At 36.7% G+C, this 13516-nt stretch overlaps 1 protein-coding gene across 2 annotated transcripts in view; it reads right to left on the minus strand.

Moving 5' to 3' along the window:
- Positions 1 to 13516, minus strand: part of NAA15 (N-alpha-acetyltransferase 15, NatA auxiliary subunit) — a 77801-nt gene that overhangs the window by 19462 nt on the left and 44823 nt on the right. For both annotated transcript variants that reach the window (XM_082611305.1, XM_082611304.1), the window contains exons 10-14: positions 12967 to 13039; positions 10140 to 10309; positions 8303 to 8455; positions 7624 to 7752; positions 6306 to 6519 (exon numbers count right to left, since the gene is read on the minus strand). In XM_082611305.1, the coding sequence (XP_082467431.1) occupies positions 6306 to 6519; positions 7624 to 7752; positions 8303 to 8455; positions 10140 to 10309; positions 12967 to 13039 (739 nt within the window). The remainder of the gene's footprint in view (positions 1 to 6305; positions 6520 to 7623; positions 7753 to 8302; positions 8456 to 10139; positions 10310 to 12966; positions 13040 to 13516) is intronic.

A 13516-nucleotide genomic window follows, 5' to 3' on the forward strand; every position in this document is an offset into this window, starting at 1 on the left:
CTCTCAGCAAAATCTCAAAGTAGACAAAGATACTTGTGCATGTGGATTTCAATGAGATTCACAAAAGATCCATGAAGTTTAAAAGAGAATTATAACAGTAGAAACATGGAAACTTGGACTGAAAGGAACACAGTATAAAATGAAAAGAGGTCTTCAGACACTCCACCACCAAATTTTGGAAGCGGATTAAGAAACTACTTAGCTGCAGACAAATGCTAACTTTCAAGAAAAAAGAAGGATTCAGAAGGTAGAACCAAGAACCCAGAGGGCAGAGCCAAGATCCATAAAGAATTATTCCTAGGTCTCGAGTCCTCATCAAAGAACTGCTAACCTGCACCCAACTGGACTTGAGAATTGACATGAACCAGTAACTCCAATGTGCCTCCTGTTCCCCCCTCACCACCCCTTTGTGTCTACAGTGGGCGCCTAGCCTCTCTCTCACCACTTTATACTGGTTCACAGGATTTCCTATCAAGAACTCTACTTGAAGAGCTACACTAAAGAACCACATTCAGAAAACCTCATCAACATCTGCACCTCATTCACAAGATAACAATCTGGACTTTGAGCTAATGCTGTAATGGGATGAGACTTATGGAGGCCTTGAGAGGGGCAAGTATATTTTGCATTAAGAATGTAAATAATTTGTGTCCAGAATGCAGAACATGGCAGTTAAAAATATGTCCACAAATTCTTTGATTTCTCCTTCCCACTCAAGTATAGGTTGTACCTGGTGACCCACTTGACCAATTAAAATGTAAAGGAAGTGGCAGTGTGTTATGTCAAGAGAAGAGAACATTAAAGGTGTTATGGCTTCCTCCTTGCTCTCTAGCGTGGCCAGCTACCATGTCTTGAGGAACTCAAGACACCCTCTGGAGAGACTAAGGAATTAAGGCCTCCTGCCAAGAGCCATGCGAGTAAGCCATCTGGGAAATGGATCCTCCAGCCCCAGCCAAGCCTTCAGATGACTACAGCTCTAGCCAATATCTTAACTACAACTTCCTAAGAGACCCTGAGCCCGAACCACCTAGATGCTTCTGAATTCCTGACCTATGGAAATGGTTGGTTCAAGATGGTAAATTTGGGGGTAATTTATTATGCAGCAATAGATAAAAACAAATATATACCTGTTTCTCTTTTTCCCGGTAAAGAATTCCTTACTACTAGAAAAGAAAATTTCAAACAAGAACTAAAAATTACATCCTAGAAACACAAGACTGTGTGAGTGGCCACATAAATTCTGGCCTTTTAATGATTTGTGAAATAATTGCTACCACTTGCATCCTTTACTGCAAGACTAGACACAATACACACATTATTTTATTTAACAATCTCGACAACCTCATAATATTATTTTATGTATCAGAAAACTGAGCTTTCAGAAGAAAAATAATGGCTCAGAGTGATAGTAAAAGGCAGAGCAAGGATGTAAATCCACTTCACTTTGCCTCCAGTCTTAAGCTCTCTCTTTCCACTATGCTACACCAGGGGTCAGCAAACTTTTTCTTCAACAGGCGAGATACTAAATATTTTTCGCTTTGCAAGCCACAGGTCTCTGTTGCAACTAAACTCAGCTGTCATAGCACAAAAAGAGCAACAGATAGTATGTAAATGAATGGGCTTGGCTAGGTCCCAATAAAACTTCATGTACCAAAACAAACTGCAGTATGGATTTGGCCCACAGGCTACTTTGTGACCCTATTCTGTAATACCTCTCACTGCCTTGAGAGGACTCAAGTCAGTTCACAATAATTGCCATACCAAGACAGAGAAAGGAATCCACATAGGAAATTAATATAGACATTAAGAGTCCAAATCCTGTTTCACTTAATTTAGCACTAATTATCTGGATAGGCATTGTCTCAAGTTTATATAAATTAGCTAGTACTTGTGTGAACTTAATAGAGACTCAAAATTTTAGCTTAGGAGGAGCCAAAGGAAAATTCTACTACGCTAGAATATTGCATTATCTTTTTAAAAAAAATCTGTGTTTGTGTATATGTGCACATATGCATGTATATGTGTATACACAGAAAATACCATCTGAATCTAGACTACTCTACCCAGCCAAACTAACATACACATAAGAATGCAAAAAAAAAAAAGAAATCTGGCCATATGAAGACTCTTAAGTTACTGAAAGGGTAAAAACATGAGAAGCAAAAGATAACTTCTCAAGCAAATAAAGGGTACCTACCAGATCTTTGCTATAAATATCAAGCTTTTTGGTGAACCATTAGAAGCACTGTGTCTAAAGAAAAAAATGGCAGCAAGCAAACTATTGTTCCTATTAATCAGCACTATTTCAGCAACACTAACCAATGCAATAAGGCATGGGGAAAAAAAAGAGGTATAAATACTTAAACTGCTTGACTGATTCACTTTGTTGTAAAGCAGAGACTAATAAAAAAAATACTTAAACTGCTTACAGATTAATATAACGGCCTACATAGAAAAGTTTTTTAAATCAACTGAAAAATCTACTAAACCTAATATCAACGTTCAATAAGGATACCAACATACAAAAACTATAACAATATTCATTTGGAATACTGTAATGGGAAAGGGGGACATGTAAGGATAATGCTAAGAGTAAATTTGCTAAAGTTATAACACAACAATTACATTAAAAAATAAATAGGAGATACATGCATTCTAGTATGCGAAGACTCAAGGTTGTTTAAGATCTCCTGATCCCTAAACAGTAATCTATATGTTAAATGCAATTCAAATTAAAACTCCAAAAGAAACTTTCTGGAAGATCAATTAACTCTACAGTTCTTACATAAGCAAAAATTAACATGTAAAACGAAGAAAAATCGAAAGATATAGTGTTGATTAAGAAGAGAAAAATGGGGGTATTCCCTGGTGGCGCAGTGGTTGAGAGTCCGCCTGCCGATGCAGGGGACACGGGTTTGTGCCTCGGTCCGGGAAGATCCCACATGCAGCAGAGCGGCTGGGCCTGTGAGCCACGGCCGCTGAGCCTGCGCATCCGGAGCCTGTGCTCCACAGTGGGAGAGGCCACAGCAGTGAGAGGCCCTCGTCCCGCAAAAAAAAAAAAAGAAAAATGGATAAGAAGAGAAACCCGTGTACTGATGTCAATACAACACAGTTTTACTGTGTCTTTACATTAAGTTTTAATATATGTGAGAACAAGACACCATGCCCACAACCCACCAAAGTATTTTTTCAGAGCTTACTTCAGGATAAAAGTGGCATTTTAAAAGAGTGGGGAATATGGACAACCTATTCAATAAGTACTATTTAGGAGTCAGCAGTCTTTTATGTGGGGATAAAAAAAGCTACCCTCCACCTCACATCACATATAAAAATTATCTCCAGATGATTAAACAGCCAAATGTAAAAATAACAAAGCTAATAATATAAGAAAACATAGAAGATATTTATAAATATATTTTACATTTTGAAGGAGAAAAGCCTTTCTAAGCAAGACCCAGAAACCATAAAAGACTAAAAAACTTTGATTTCAGAAAAATTAAAGCTTTTACATAAAGAAAGGCACCCACTGTAAATAAAGGTAAGACCTAAGTGACAGGAAGAAAATATGTGCAACACATAAACAAGGATTACAGTCCTGAGTATGTACAGAACTCCTTCGAACCAAGAAGTTCCAAAATAAAATGCGCAAAAGATATGAACAGGCAATTCACATAAGAAACCTAAAGGCCACATGAAAACATACGCAGGTGTTCCAGTCTTAAAAATCTAGGAATTATAGGGCTTCCCTGGTGGCGCAGTGGTTGAGAGTCCGCCTGCCGATGCAGGGGACACGGGTTCGTGCCCCGGTCTGGGAGGATCCCACATGCCGCGGAGCGGCTGGGCCCGTGAGCCATGGCCGCTGGGCCTGAGCGTCCGGAGACTGTGCTCTACAACGGGGAGAGGCCACAACAGTGAGAGGCCCGTGTACCGCAAAAAAAAAAAAAAAAAATCTAGGAATTATAAATTAGATGTTCTTCCCAAAGTAACAAAAATGTAAAAGGATGGACAATTTTCAGTGTTAGCAATAAAGTAAAATATCAGTACACTGTTGGTGGCAATAAAAACCTTTTATGGAAAGCAATTTTATACACTTCTCATACTCTTTGACCTAGCAATTTCCACTTCTAACAACCCATAATAAAATATGTGCATAATGATGACCTACAGGACATTTACTGTAACACTCTAAGGGGTTGGGGGGGACCCACATGGATTCCCACATAACCATTAAAATGACTGATGATGATATTAGCTGTGCCCAGACATGGAACAATACTATAAAATGAAGGGGAAAAAGTGTACATTTCAGAACACTATGAATCATATCATCCCATTTATGGGCTACAAAAATAAAACGAACAAAACCACCACAAGAACTACCCTGAAAGGTGTGTGTAGAGCATGTATGCACATAAAGCTCTGAAAATGGTAATTGTGCACAAAGGAAATTGAACATTTCATAGGGATAGCCCTTTGAAAGATGACAGCCTGTGGGTAGGAGAAAAGGGAAAGGGGATTTTCACATTTGCTAGTTATTTTTCTAAGTTGTTTCAACTTTGTATGTTAAGAGTTAATTGTGCATTATTTGCATAATTTGAAGAAGAGGTGGAAGGCAGCAAGAGTGAACAGGAAGGTAAACAGGGACTTCCCTGGTGGCGCAGTGGTTAAGAATCCGCGGGTTCGAGCACTGGTCCGATAAGATCCCACGTGCCGCGGAGCAACTAAGCCCAAGCACCACAACTACTAAGCCTGCGCTCTGGAGCCTGCAAGCCACAACTATTGAGCCCGCATGCCACAACTACTGAAGCTCATGTGCCTAGCGCCCGTGCTCCACAACAAGAGAAGCCACCACAATGAGAAGCCTGCGCACTGCAAGGAAGAGTAGCCCCCACTCACCGCAACTAGAGAAAGCCAGCACGCAGCAACCAAGACCCAACGCAGCCATAAATAAATAAATAAGTTTATTTATTTATTTTAAAAAAGGAAGGTAAACAAAAGAAGCCAGAGGATCACTGCTCTCAGCTTCAATTATAAATTGTCCTGCAGATTCTCAATGGCATCTTTTTGCCAGTTGAAGAAGCAACGACAGATAGAGATTCAAGTGAAATCTGTACAAGGGTTTCTATATGTGACCTTAGAAAGTTCTAAATTGTTCTTAGGCAACAGGAAATATAATTTAATAACAAATTAACAGAAAATCCAAAGGTCTTTAGAAGGGGGAAGTATAGAAAGTAACCAACCATAACCTAAGGAGAGGCATAAACTCAGGACTGAAGAAAAAAAATCTGACACAGTTTTTATGTCCCAACTCCTGTAAAATTTTTGCCATGAAAATGTCACAAAATATTTGGATGAACAATAAATTTTTATCTTTCTACATTCCTAGGTCACTTTTATGCTGAGATCCTTTCCCAAATAATTAACTAAGGAAGATTTCTCCCTACACATCCTGACATTTTGCTATAAAAATGGCATGTTAAAACTGGTCAAATGGTAAATCATTGAGCAATTTTACTGGCTTAATTCTAAGCTGGGTTTTAATGTTCAAGCAATATTTACCTTTTAGTAGGTTCATTATAAGTTATTACTAAAAGGAGAAATAACTCGATATACTAACAGCCAACACTAATGTGGAGTTCCAACACTACTATAAAATTAGTATAGTATTGTACTTAACAATTTATAGTATTGGGTAAAGGGTAAACCAGATATTAAATGTAAAGTTCATGAAACTCAACTCCTTAAAAGCTAATGATCAGTTACAAATTAAATTCTTGCTTAACTTTTGAAAGACTAAAGTAAACGGTATTTTTCTTTTGTTGCTTAGAAAAGTTCACAAAATGGTCATTACCATTTTCTAAAGCATGTATAACATCGTCCCACAAGGTGCTTAATAAAAAGCTCAGGAAAGGGACTTCCCTGGTGGCTAAGTGGTTAAGAATCCGCCTGCCAATGCAGGGGACACGGGTTCAAGCCCTGGTCCGGGAAGATCCCACATGCCACGGAGCAACTAAGATCCCACATGTGCACCACAACTACTGAGCCTGCGCTCTAGAGCCCGCAAGCCACAACTATGAAGCCCACGAGCCTAGAGCCCGTGCTCTGCAATAAGAGAAGCCACTGCAATGAGAAGCCCGCGCACCTCAATGAAGAGTATCCCCTACCCGCCGTAACTAGAGAAAGCCTGCGTGCAGCAACAAAGACCCAACACAGCAAAAAAATCTCAGGAAAAATCTACGTTACACAAAAACGTAAGTACACACATACACACCACAGAAACAATAAGAACTCTTTGATTATTATACCTGTATCAGCTTCATGTTCTTTATTCTCATCTGTAAGGGGGTTGTCGTGAAGCTTCAAATAGATCTCTATAGCAATTCTTGCTGCCTTGAAGTAAAATGGATGCTGTCGAAGTACATCTTCTAGTTTTAATAAGTCCACATATGATCTAAGGGTAATCTTCCTCATACAGTATGTATGAAAGTCAAACTGGTCATCAGTGATTTCTATAAAATGCTAACAAAATTATCTTTTTTATTACAGTGAAGTATAGCAATAGCAAAGAAACTACAAAAATGAAAGCCTTGGAATTACTTGTTTCCTAGGCATGAAAAAAATCAGTAAAATTTAAAAATATTAAAAATGACAATAATTCAATTTAAATACTTTGCATATCAAATAAGCAAATATAATTGGCCATCACCTAGCCTAGTATAATGGCATACATTAGGCACTGAATTACTTGTTGAATAAAAGGAAACACAATGCTTTAAAATATATATATTTATTCCTTCCTTAATCATACTTAAATAAAGCTATCAGGACAAATCCAACAGAATTTATTAGCATACATAATAGTACAGTAGATTTACATGTTAAACATTCAGTCTTTATATTTAGAACAATTTGCAAAGGATTTTAATACTGCAGTATTTGGTAATTTTTCTGAGAATACAAATCTGAATCCTATGCAATGAAATGCTGGTATGTGGGAGAGAAATCAATCAGTGAGTAAGTCAAGCAACCAGAAGCTAACACATTTCAACTAAGCTCTGGGGTTCTCGACTTAATAACAGAACAAGCATGAAATTATATATTTTTATATATGAAAATCATAAAAAATGAAAGCCAACTACTAGTGATAGAAATGACTCAGAAGTGAAAAGGACTTAGAAAAGGATAGATTTATCAGAACATGAGGAATTACATAGGTTACAGAAGGATTGTGAAAAGGCTTCAAAGCTTATAAATAATATTTATCAGGGCATAAGGCACCACCAATCAACCCCACAACAAACAGGTTTCTGGGATAGCTTAATGAGCTTCGTTATGTATTAATGAAGCAGAAACATTCAGAAATCAATGAAAACGCAGCCAAGATACAAACTTTCCCTTAAGTTTCTTACATGAATTCTGGCAGGAAGAGTAGACAATGGGGAAGTCTGCTTAATATAGTCTATATTATTTCCATTATAAAACTTGAAAAATATGAACACTGGTTTTTAGAAATCACTTACTATACATTATAAGGTGAGAGAAAAGAAAAAACTATAGGATTTCCTCAAAACTTTCAATGTGTAACAAAATGAAATGAGAAACTTTTATGTATGTGGTACTTACTCTCTCAATCTCATGACATTTCTTAAGTGCTTCACCAAATTTATTCATTGCCTTATAAGCCTGGGCACATTCTGTCTGGAACCACATGCATTGCATTTCATTTAAATTCTCAACCGCTGATGTTCCTTCCTATATGAAAAGCACACATACTCAAAGACAATTTCTTATCAAATACATTATTCCACCATAGGATTTAAGAAGGAAAGATGGTCAATTGATTTGAGTTCTTTCAAAATAATTTTCTAATTTTTTAAACCATTCTCAGGGTAAGAGGGAATAGTTAATACGTGAAAGAAATTAGAATTGTATTTCTAATCACTAAAAAAATATACTCATATACCCTTGTAAATGATTAATCAAAAGGTCTACATAATTGGGGATGGAAAGTAACATAAGAAACAGAACAGTAACACACTGCATATGTTCAATAAGTATTAGTTCTCTTCACCCTTAAAAATCTCAACTGAACATACATCAATATAAATCAGTTTAAAAACCCACTGTACAACCATATTTAAAAAATGATGTTTTATACTAATATTGATTTCAGTTTTTTCTAAGGCAATTTAATTAAAATCCTGTCTTGATATTAAAAATATCAGACATAAACTTTGAAAAACAAACAAGGTATACAAGTATGAACTATTTATTTACAAGCAAGAAAACTAGCTGTACAAACCCTTGTAAACTTTGAGCACATTTCTTCGGCCTCTTTTATCAGATTGGCTTTTAGCATGTATTTTGCACACTTGGAGTTGATAAATCTGTCTGCCGTGTCCAAGGCCTGGGCCTCATCCATCCACCTCGCAGCTTCTTTAATATTCCCAGCATGCTAATAAAAACAGGGTACAAAAGCAAAATAAACCAGTCAGAGTATGCTAATTTTACTATGCAAGTAATTAGTTTCCTGTTCATAAATAACGAAAACACAAATGAAAGAAACAGTAATCTCTGTCTCTTACAACCCTAATCAATGTAGATGCATACATTCTACAGAAATATAAGTTCTAATACCTTTCTGGCAATGTAGAATATAAGCTCTCTGATAGTAAAGATTTGTTTTAAAAATTTTGTCTACTGTTATAACCTCATTGAGCACACACTACAACAGTGCCTGGCACATAGTGAATACTCAAAAATAATCATTGAATCAGAGAATAAATAATAATCAAAATCTTTAAGCCAGAACAACATAATTTAATGTAAAGGTCATAAAAGGCAAAAGGATGGTTAAATTTCTACTCCAAAAGAACCATGGAAACATTACAATTAGGACCACTGGTGGACATTCCACAATGATCCTCATTCTACTTCGTCTAACTAGTCCATTTGGCAAGATCACAAAACTAATGAGCCTTACTTGGCTCTAAAAAAGTGCTTTTAAAACATTACTTGGGGGACTTCCTGGTGATGCAGTGGTTAAGAATCCACCTGCCAATGCAGGGGACACGGGTTCAAGCCCTGGTCTGGGAAGATCCCACATGCCGCAGAGCAACTAAGCCCGTGCACCACAACTACCAAGCCTGCGCTCTAGAGCCCGCGAGCCACAACTACTGAGCCCGCGCGCCTAAGCCACCACAATGAGAAGCCTGTGCACTGCAACGAAGAGTCGCCCCCACTTGCCGCAAATACAGAAAGCCCACGCACAGCAACGAAGACCCAACGCAGCCAAAAATAAATTAATTAATTAATTTAAAAAAATTACTTACTTTCATAATTTTTTGGTAAATGAATTATTGGTTTACAATCTTTTCCCCAAGAGCTTTTATTACTAAATTGTATTTGTATTAAGATAGTAAAGCGGCAACTTTTGTTTTTTTGTGTGTGTGGTATGCGGGCCTCTCACTGTTGTGGCCTCTCCCGTTGCGTAGCACAGGCTCCGGACACGCAGGCTCAGCAGCAATGGCTCACAGGCCCAGCCGCTCCGCGGCATGTGGGATCTTCCCGGACCAGGGCGTGAACCCGTGTCCCCTGCATCGGCAGGCAGACTCTCAACCACTGCGCCACCAGGGAAGCCCGGCAACTTTATTTTAAGATGATTTTTCTCAAGCAAGACCCAGGAGTTGAAGAGGCAAAGAGGTAATACGTAGAATTCATAGTAGACATCTTCAGTTTCATTTTAAGATTACCAGATACTGATATATATGATCTTACTGAAATGTTAATAGAAACAAACATTTCACAGCAAATGTAATTATTTTTTATGATCTATAGCCTTGCTACTTAAAACCAAGAAAATAACCAGATATGTGTATGAACAACCATATATATGAATGACCATATGTATATATGTATACTTGTGTTTGTACATAAACAGATATAGATGGGTGAGCAAATGAGCATGACTATGACAAAGTCTCAAAGTAATCAGACTGAGAAGTGTACTATACTTGTTGCTCCATGTTTTGTGAGCTATCAAATATGCCATTTCTCTTACCGCATTCAGACTCTATAGCATGTGTTTTCTTAATTTGTGTCTCACTGCCTCGTAAGAAAAGAGGAGAAAAGATTTTTACCTTATAGATTTTAGCTTTCACAAGAAAGAGTTCTATCAACGTAGGTGTACTTTCAATAGCGGTATTTATGTACCCCAGAGCAACAGACGGCTGCCCAGTCCTGTCATAGTGCTGTGCCAAGTAGTACTGGACCCAAAGTAACGTGGTCGGCGGTTCTTCCTTCCCATCGTCTTTGAAAAGTGGGGGGGCGGGGGAGGAAAGAAAGGAAGCTTAGTCATTAGAGATATTAGTAACAGACTAGCCACCGCAAAGTGGCTCTATCTTTATTAACAAGGGAAGCAGCTCAAACCTCGTGATTTATGCATCTAGTTATGCAACTAGCTCTAACCCTATAAAATCTTTGGAAGGGACCACGGTTTCTGCTCTCTATCATTATAGCTCCTAGCACAATGCCTCGCATAGTAATAACTTCATATAGTTAACATGGCAGATGAATGAGATCAAAGCTATAAGAAATTACCTAAAAAGAAAACTGAGGGGAGGGAGGGGAAGGGGAGGGGAAGGGGGGAGAGGACACGACAAGTTGTACTAGAACTATGAGTATACTGATCAGGATGTTATGTATGAGGGTTAAAAAAAAAAATAAAGAGAAAATTTCCATTAATGTGACGGTAAAAACAGAAAAAGAAAAAAGAAAGGCATGACTGCTTAATTGGGTTTCTAGCTAATGTACCAAACTATACATAAATATACTTGTGATGTGGTTATTTTGAATTTTGGTGATTATAAGATTCTTAATATATTTTAATATTATTCTGAATATGCAACAATGCATAATTTAGGTTAAATAAAAATTATACCCAAAAAATGAGATGAGTAAAAATACTTATTCTGTATTTTAGTTCATAATTTTATTTTTTATATACTCACAAGAAAGTGTGTAAGTTAAATATACAACCCACACATTAAAAAATGATTTTTTAAGACAAATTTCTAAAATCTAAGAACTGTCATTTGCTTTCAAAGAAAGCAACAGAGTGCTTATTTTTATCCTAGTAGAAGTAGGATGGCTCAGTGGACAAACAATAGGAGTGGAACTCACCAACTCCCGTTCTGATAGATCTGCAACTAAAGTGCTGCATATTCTTGGGCATGTCATTGAACCTCTTCCACATTTGTAAAATATGTAGGAAAATGCTGATAATCAAAGGAACATCATGATGATTAACCAATGAAACCATGGTAACGCCTTCTAAAAAGTACTATTTAAATTCATCTGAGACCTAGAAACAGTGATCAACTCAATAGCAATAAGCACCCCAGGTCCCATACTGGGCTTTCCCACTGTAGGAAACAGGGCTCCTTGGGAAAAACAACTGATTACATGTCTGCTGTGGGCAGTATACAAGATGAGCTAGAATATTTTGTCATACCCAACTGCAAGGAAGCTATCAACTACTATCCTAGTATGTGAAGGTTTGAACCATTTGAAACTGCAAATATGTTTAAAGTCATGAATTCATAATAATACCTTTAAAACATGTATTGGCCATCTTTGAAGAATGCTACTAAACCAATTCATTATTTTGAAAACTGGTAAAGAACAAAAAAGTAGGCTAGGCAGGGGAGAAAAAGCAGCATTTATCTTGCTTTTTCTATACAAACTGAAATACTGCATAAGCAGAAGACAGATAGTATCTCTTTTTAAGATAATAAAAAATGAATAGCAGAATATCACTAGCTTGTAATTCTTAACAGTTCTTAACATATGAAACAAATACTTCATGCCTCCTGATCAAAGAACACACCACCATCTTGAAATAATCTTGCTCATCCCTTTGTCTTTAAAACAAAAAGGAAAAAAAAAATCAAATCAAATCCCATCAAACCTGCAGTCAGACCTTCCCATTAGAAGTTTCTGTAATGATGGAAATGTTCTGGATCTGCCCTGTCTAATAGGGTAGGCATTAGATTTGCACTAGCTATTGAGCAGCACTTGAAATGTGGCTAGTGCAACTAATTAAATTTTTTATTTAATTAAAAAAATTTTAATAGCCCCATTTGGCTAATGGCTACCATACTAGACAGCACAGCTCTGCATCCAACTACCAATTTATAACAAATCCAGAGGACAGAGAAATAACATGTTAAGCAACACCATATGGGTATATTCAGCAAAATCTATACTACAGAAAAACTCAAGGAAAAAAACTAACTTCTTTAATAAATAAATTGCAGGAAGAAGAGAAGATAGAGGGAAAACCTACAGATTTATAAAAAAGGGTTAAGAGACATATCAAACAAACTCAAAGTATAGATTTCACCTGGATCTTCATTCAAACAAACTTCAAAAACAAAGAGAAAAAAATGCTATTTCCAAGATACCTGGAAATGTAAGCATGGACTTTTTTCTTTGATATTAAGAAAGTATTAATGTTCAAGTATGGTGATGCTGTTATGGTTATAATCTTTAGAATACTGAAATATTCATGGATGAAATGATGTGATGTTTGGGATCTGTTTTAGAATAACACGGGAGTAAGGGAAGTAGGTAAGAATACAGATGAAATAAGTTTGGCCATGAGGTAAAAACTACTGAAGTTGAGTGGCGGGTAAATGGAGTGTCATCATACTATTACATCTAGTTTTGCAGGTGTTTTAAATTTTACATAAAATTTTCTTCAATAAGCTACTGTTATTATCTTCTTACCAATGTACATTTCACACAATGTGTACATTAATGCACCTTCATCTTAAAGGGAAAAAAAGTTTAAATATACTATGCTTACTGACTAAATAATGAACAATACTGACCTTCTGATCAAGAATTTCGCAACATATTAAGATTTTCAAGATTTTTTTTAAAACATAAAACTTGAGCACTTACCACTGGGGTTAAATAACCGGCAGCTTTTTAAAGATGTTTCATAACCTACTACTAATTCTTCTATGATTGCCACCTAGAGTACAAACACACAAGCACACTTTAATAAAAAAAATAAATATATAGTTACTATGCTTGTGCAAAATGTGTTATTTACTACTAGAGGGCTAAATAAACATTCCGATTCCCCCCTCCACCTATCTCTCTCTCTCTCCCTTCTCATACACACACACACACACAAACCTTTTTATAAATCTCTTAACCTATGGATAAATTTAAAACCATACATTTATGAAGGTGTGTTTTAAGGCAAAACTTTCCAAAAAACTTACTGGCAACTCCTTTCCCTGCTATAAAATAAAGCATCAAGCTGAATTAGAAATCAGGAAAAGGCTGGACAGAAAGAGGTAATGTTAGGGATGATTTTTTATCTTGGTTCATTTTTACCTCAATTCACATAAATAACACTCACAGTTAACATCTGCACTTCAGGAATCAAGAATTAAATACTGTGCAAAAAAGAGAAATTCCACAAGCATATGACAGCATCCAC

Source organism: Mesoplodon mirus (assembly GCF_964341445.2).
Source record: "Mesoplodon mirus genome assembly, chromosome: 2".
Taxonomy (NCBI): domain Eukaryota; kingdom Metazoa; phylum Chordata; class Mammalia; order Artiodactyla; family Ziphiidae; genus Mesoplodon; species Mesoplodon mirus.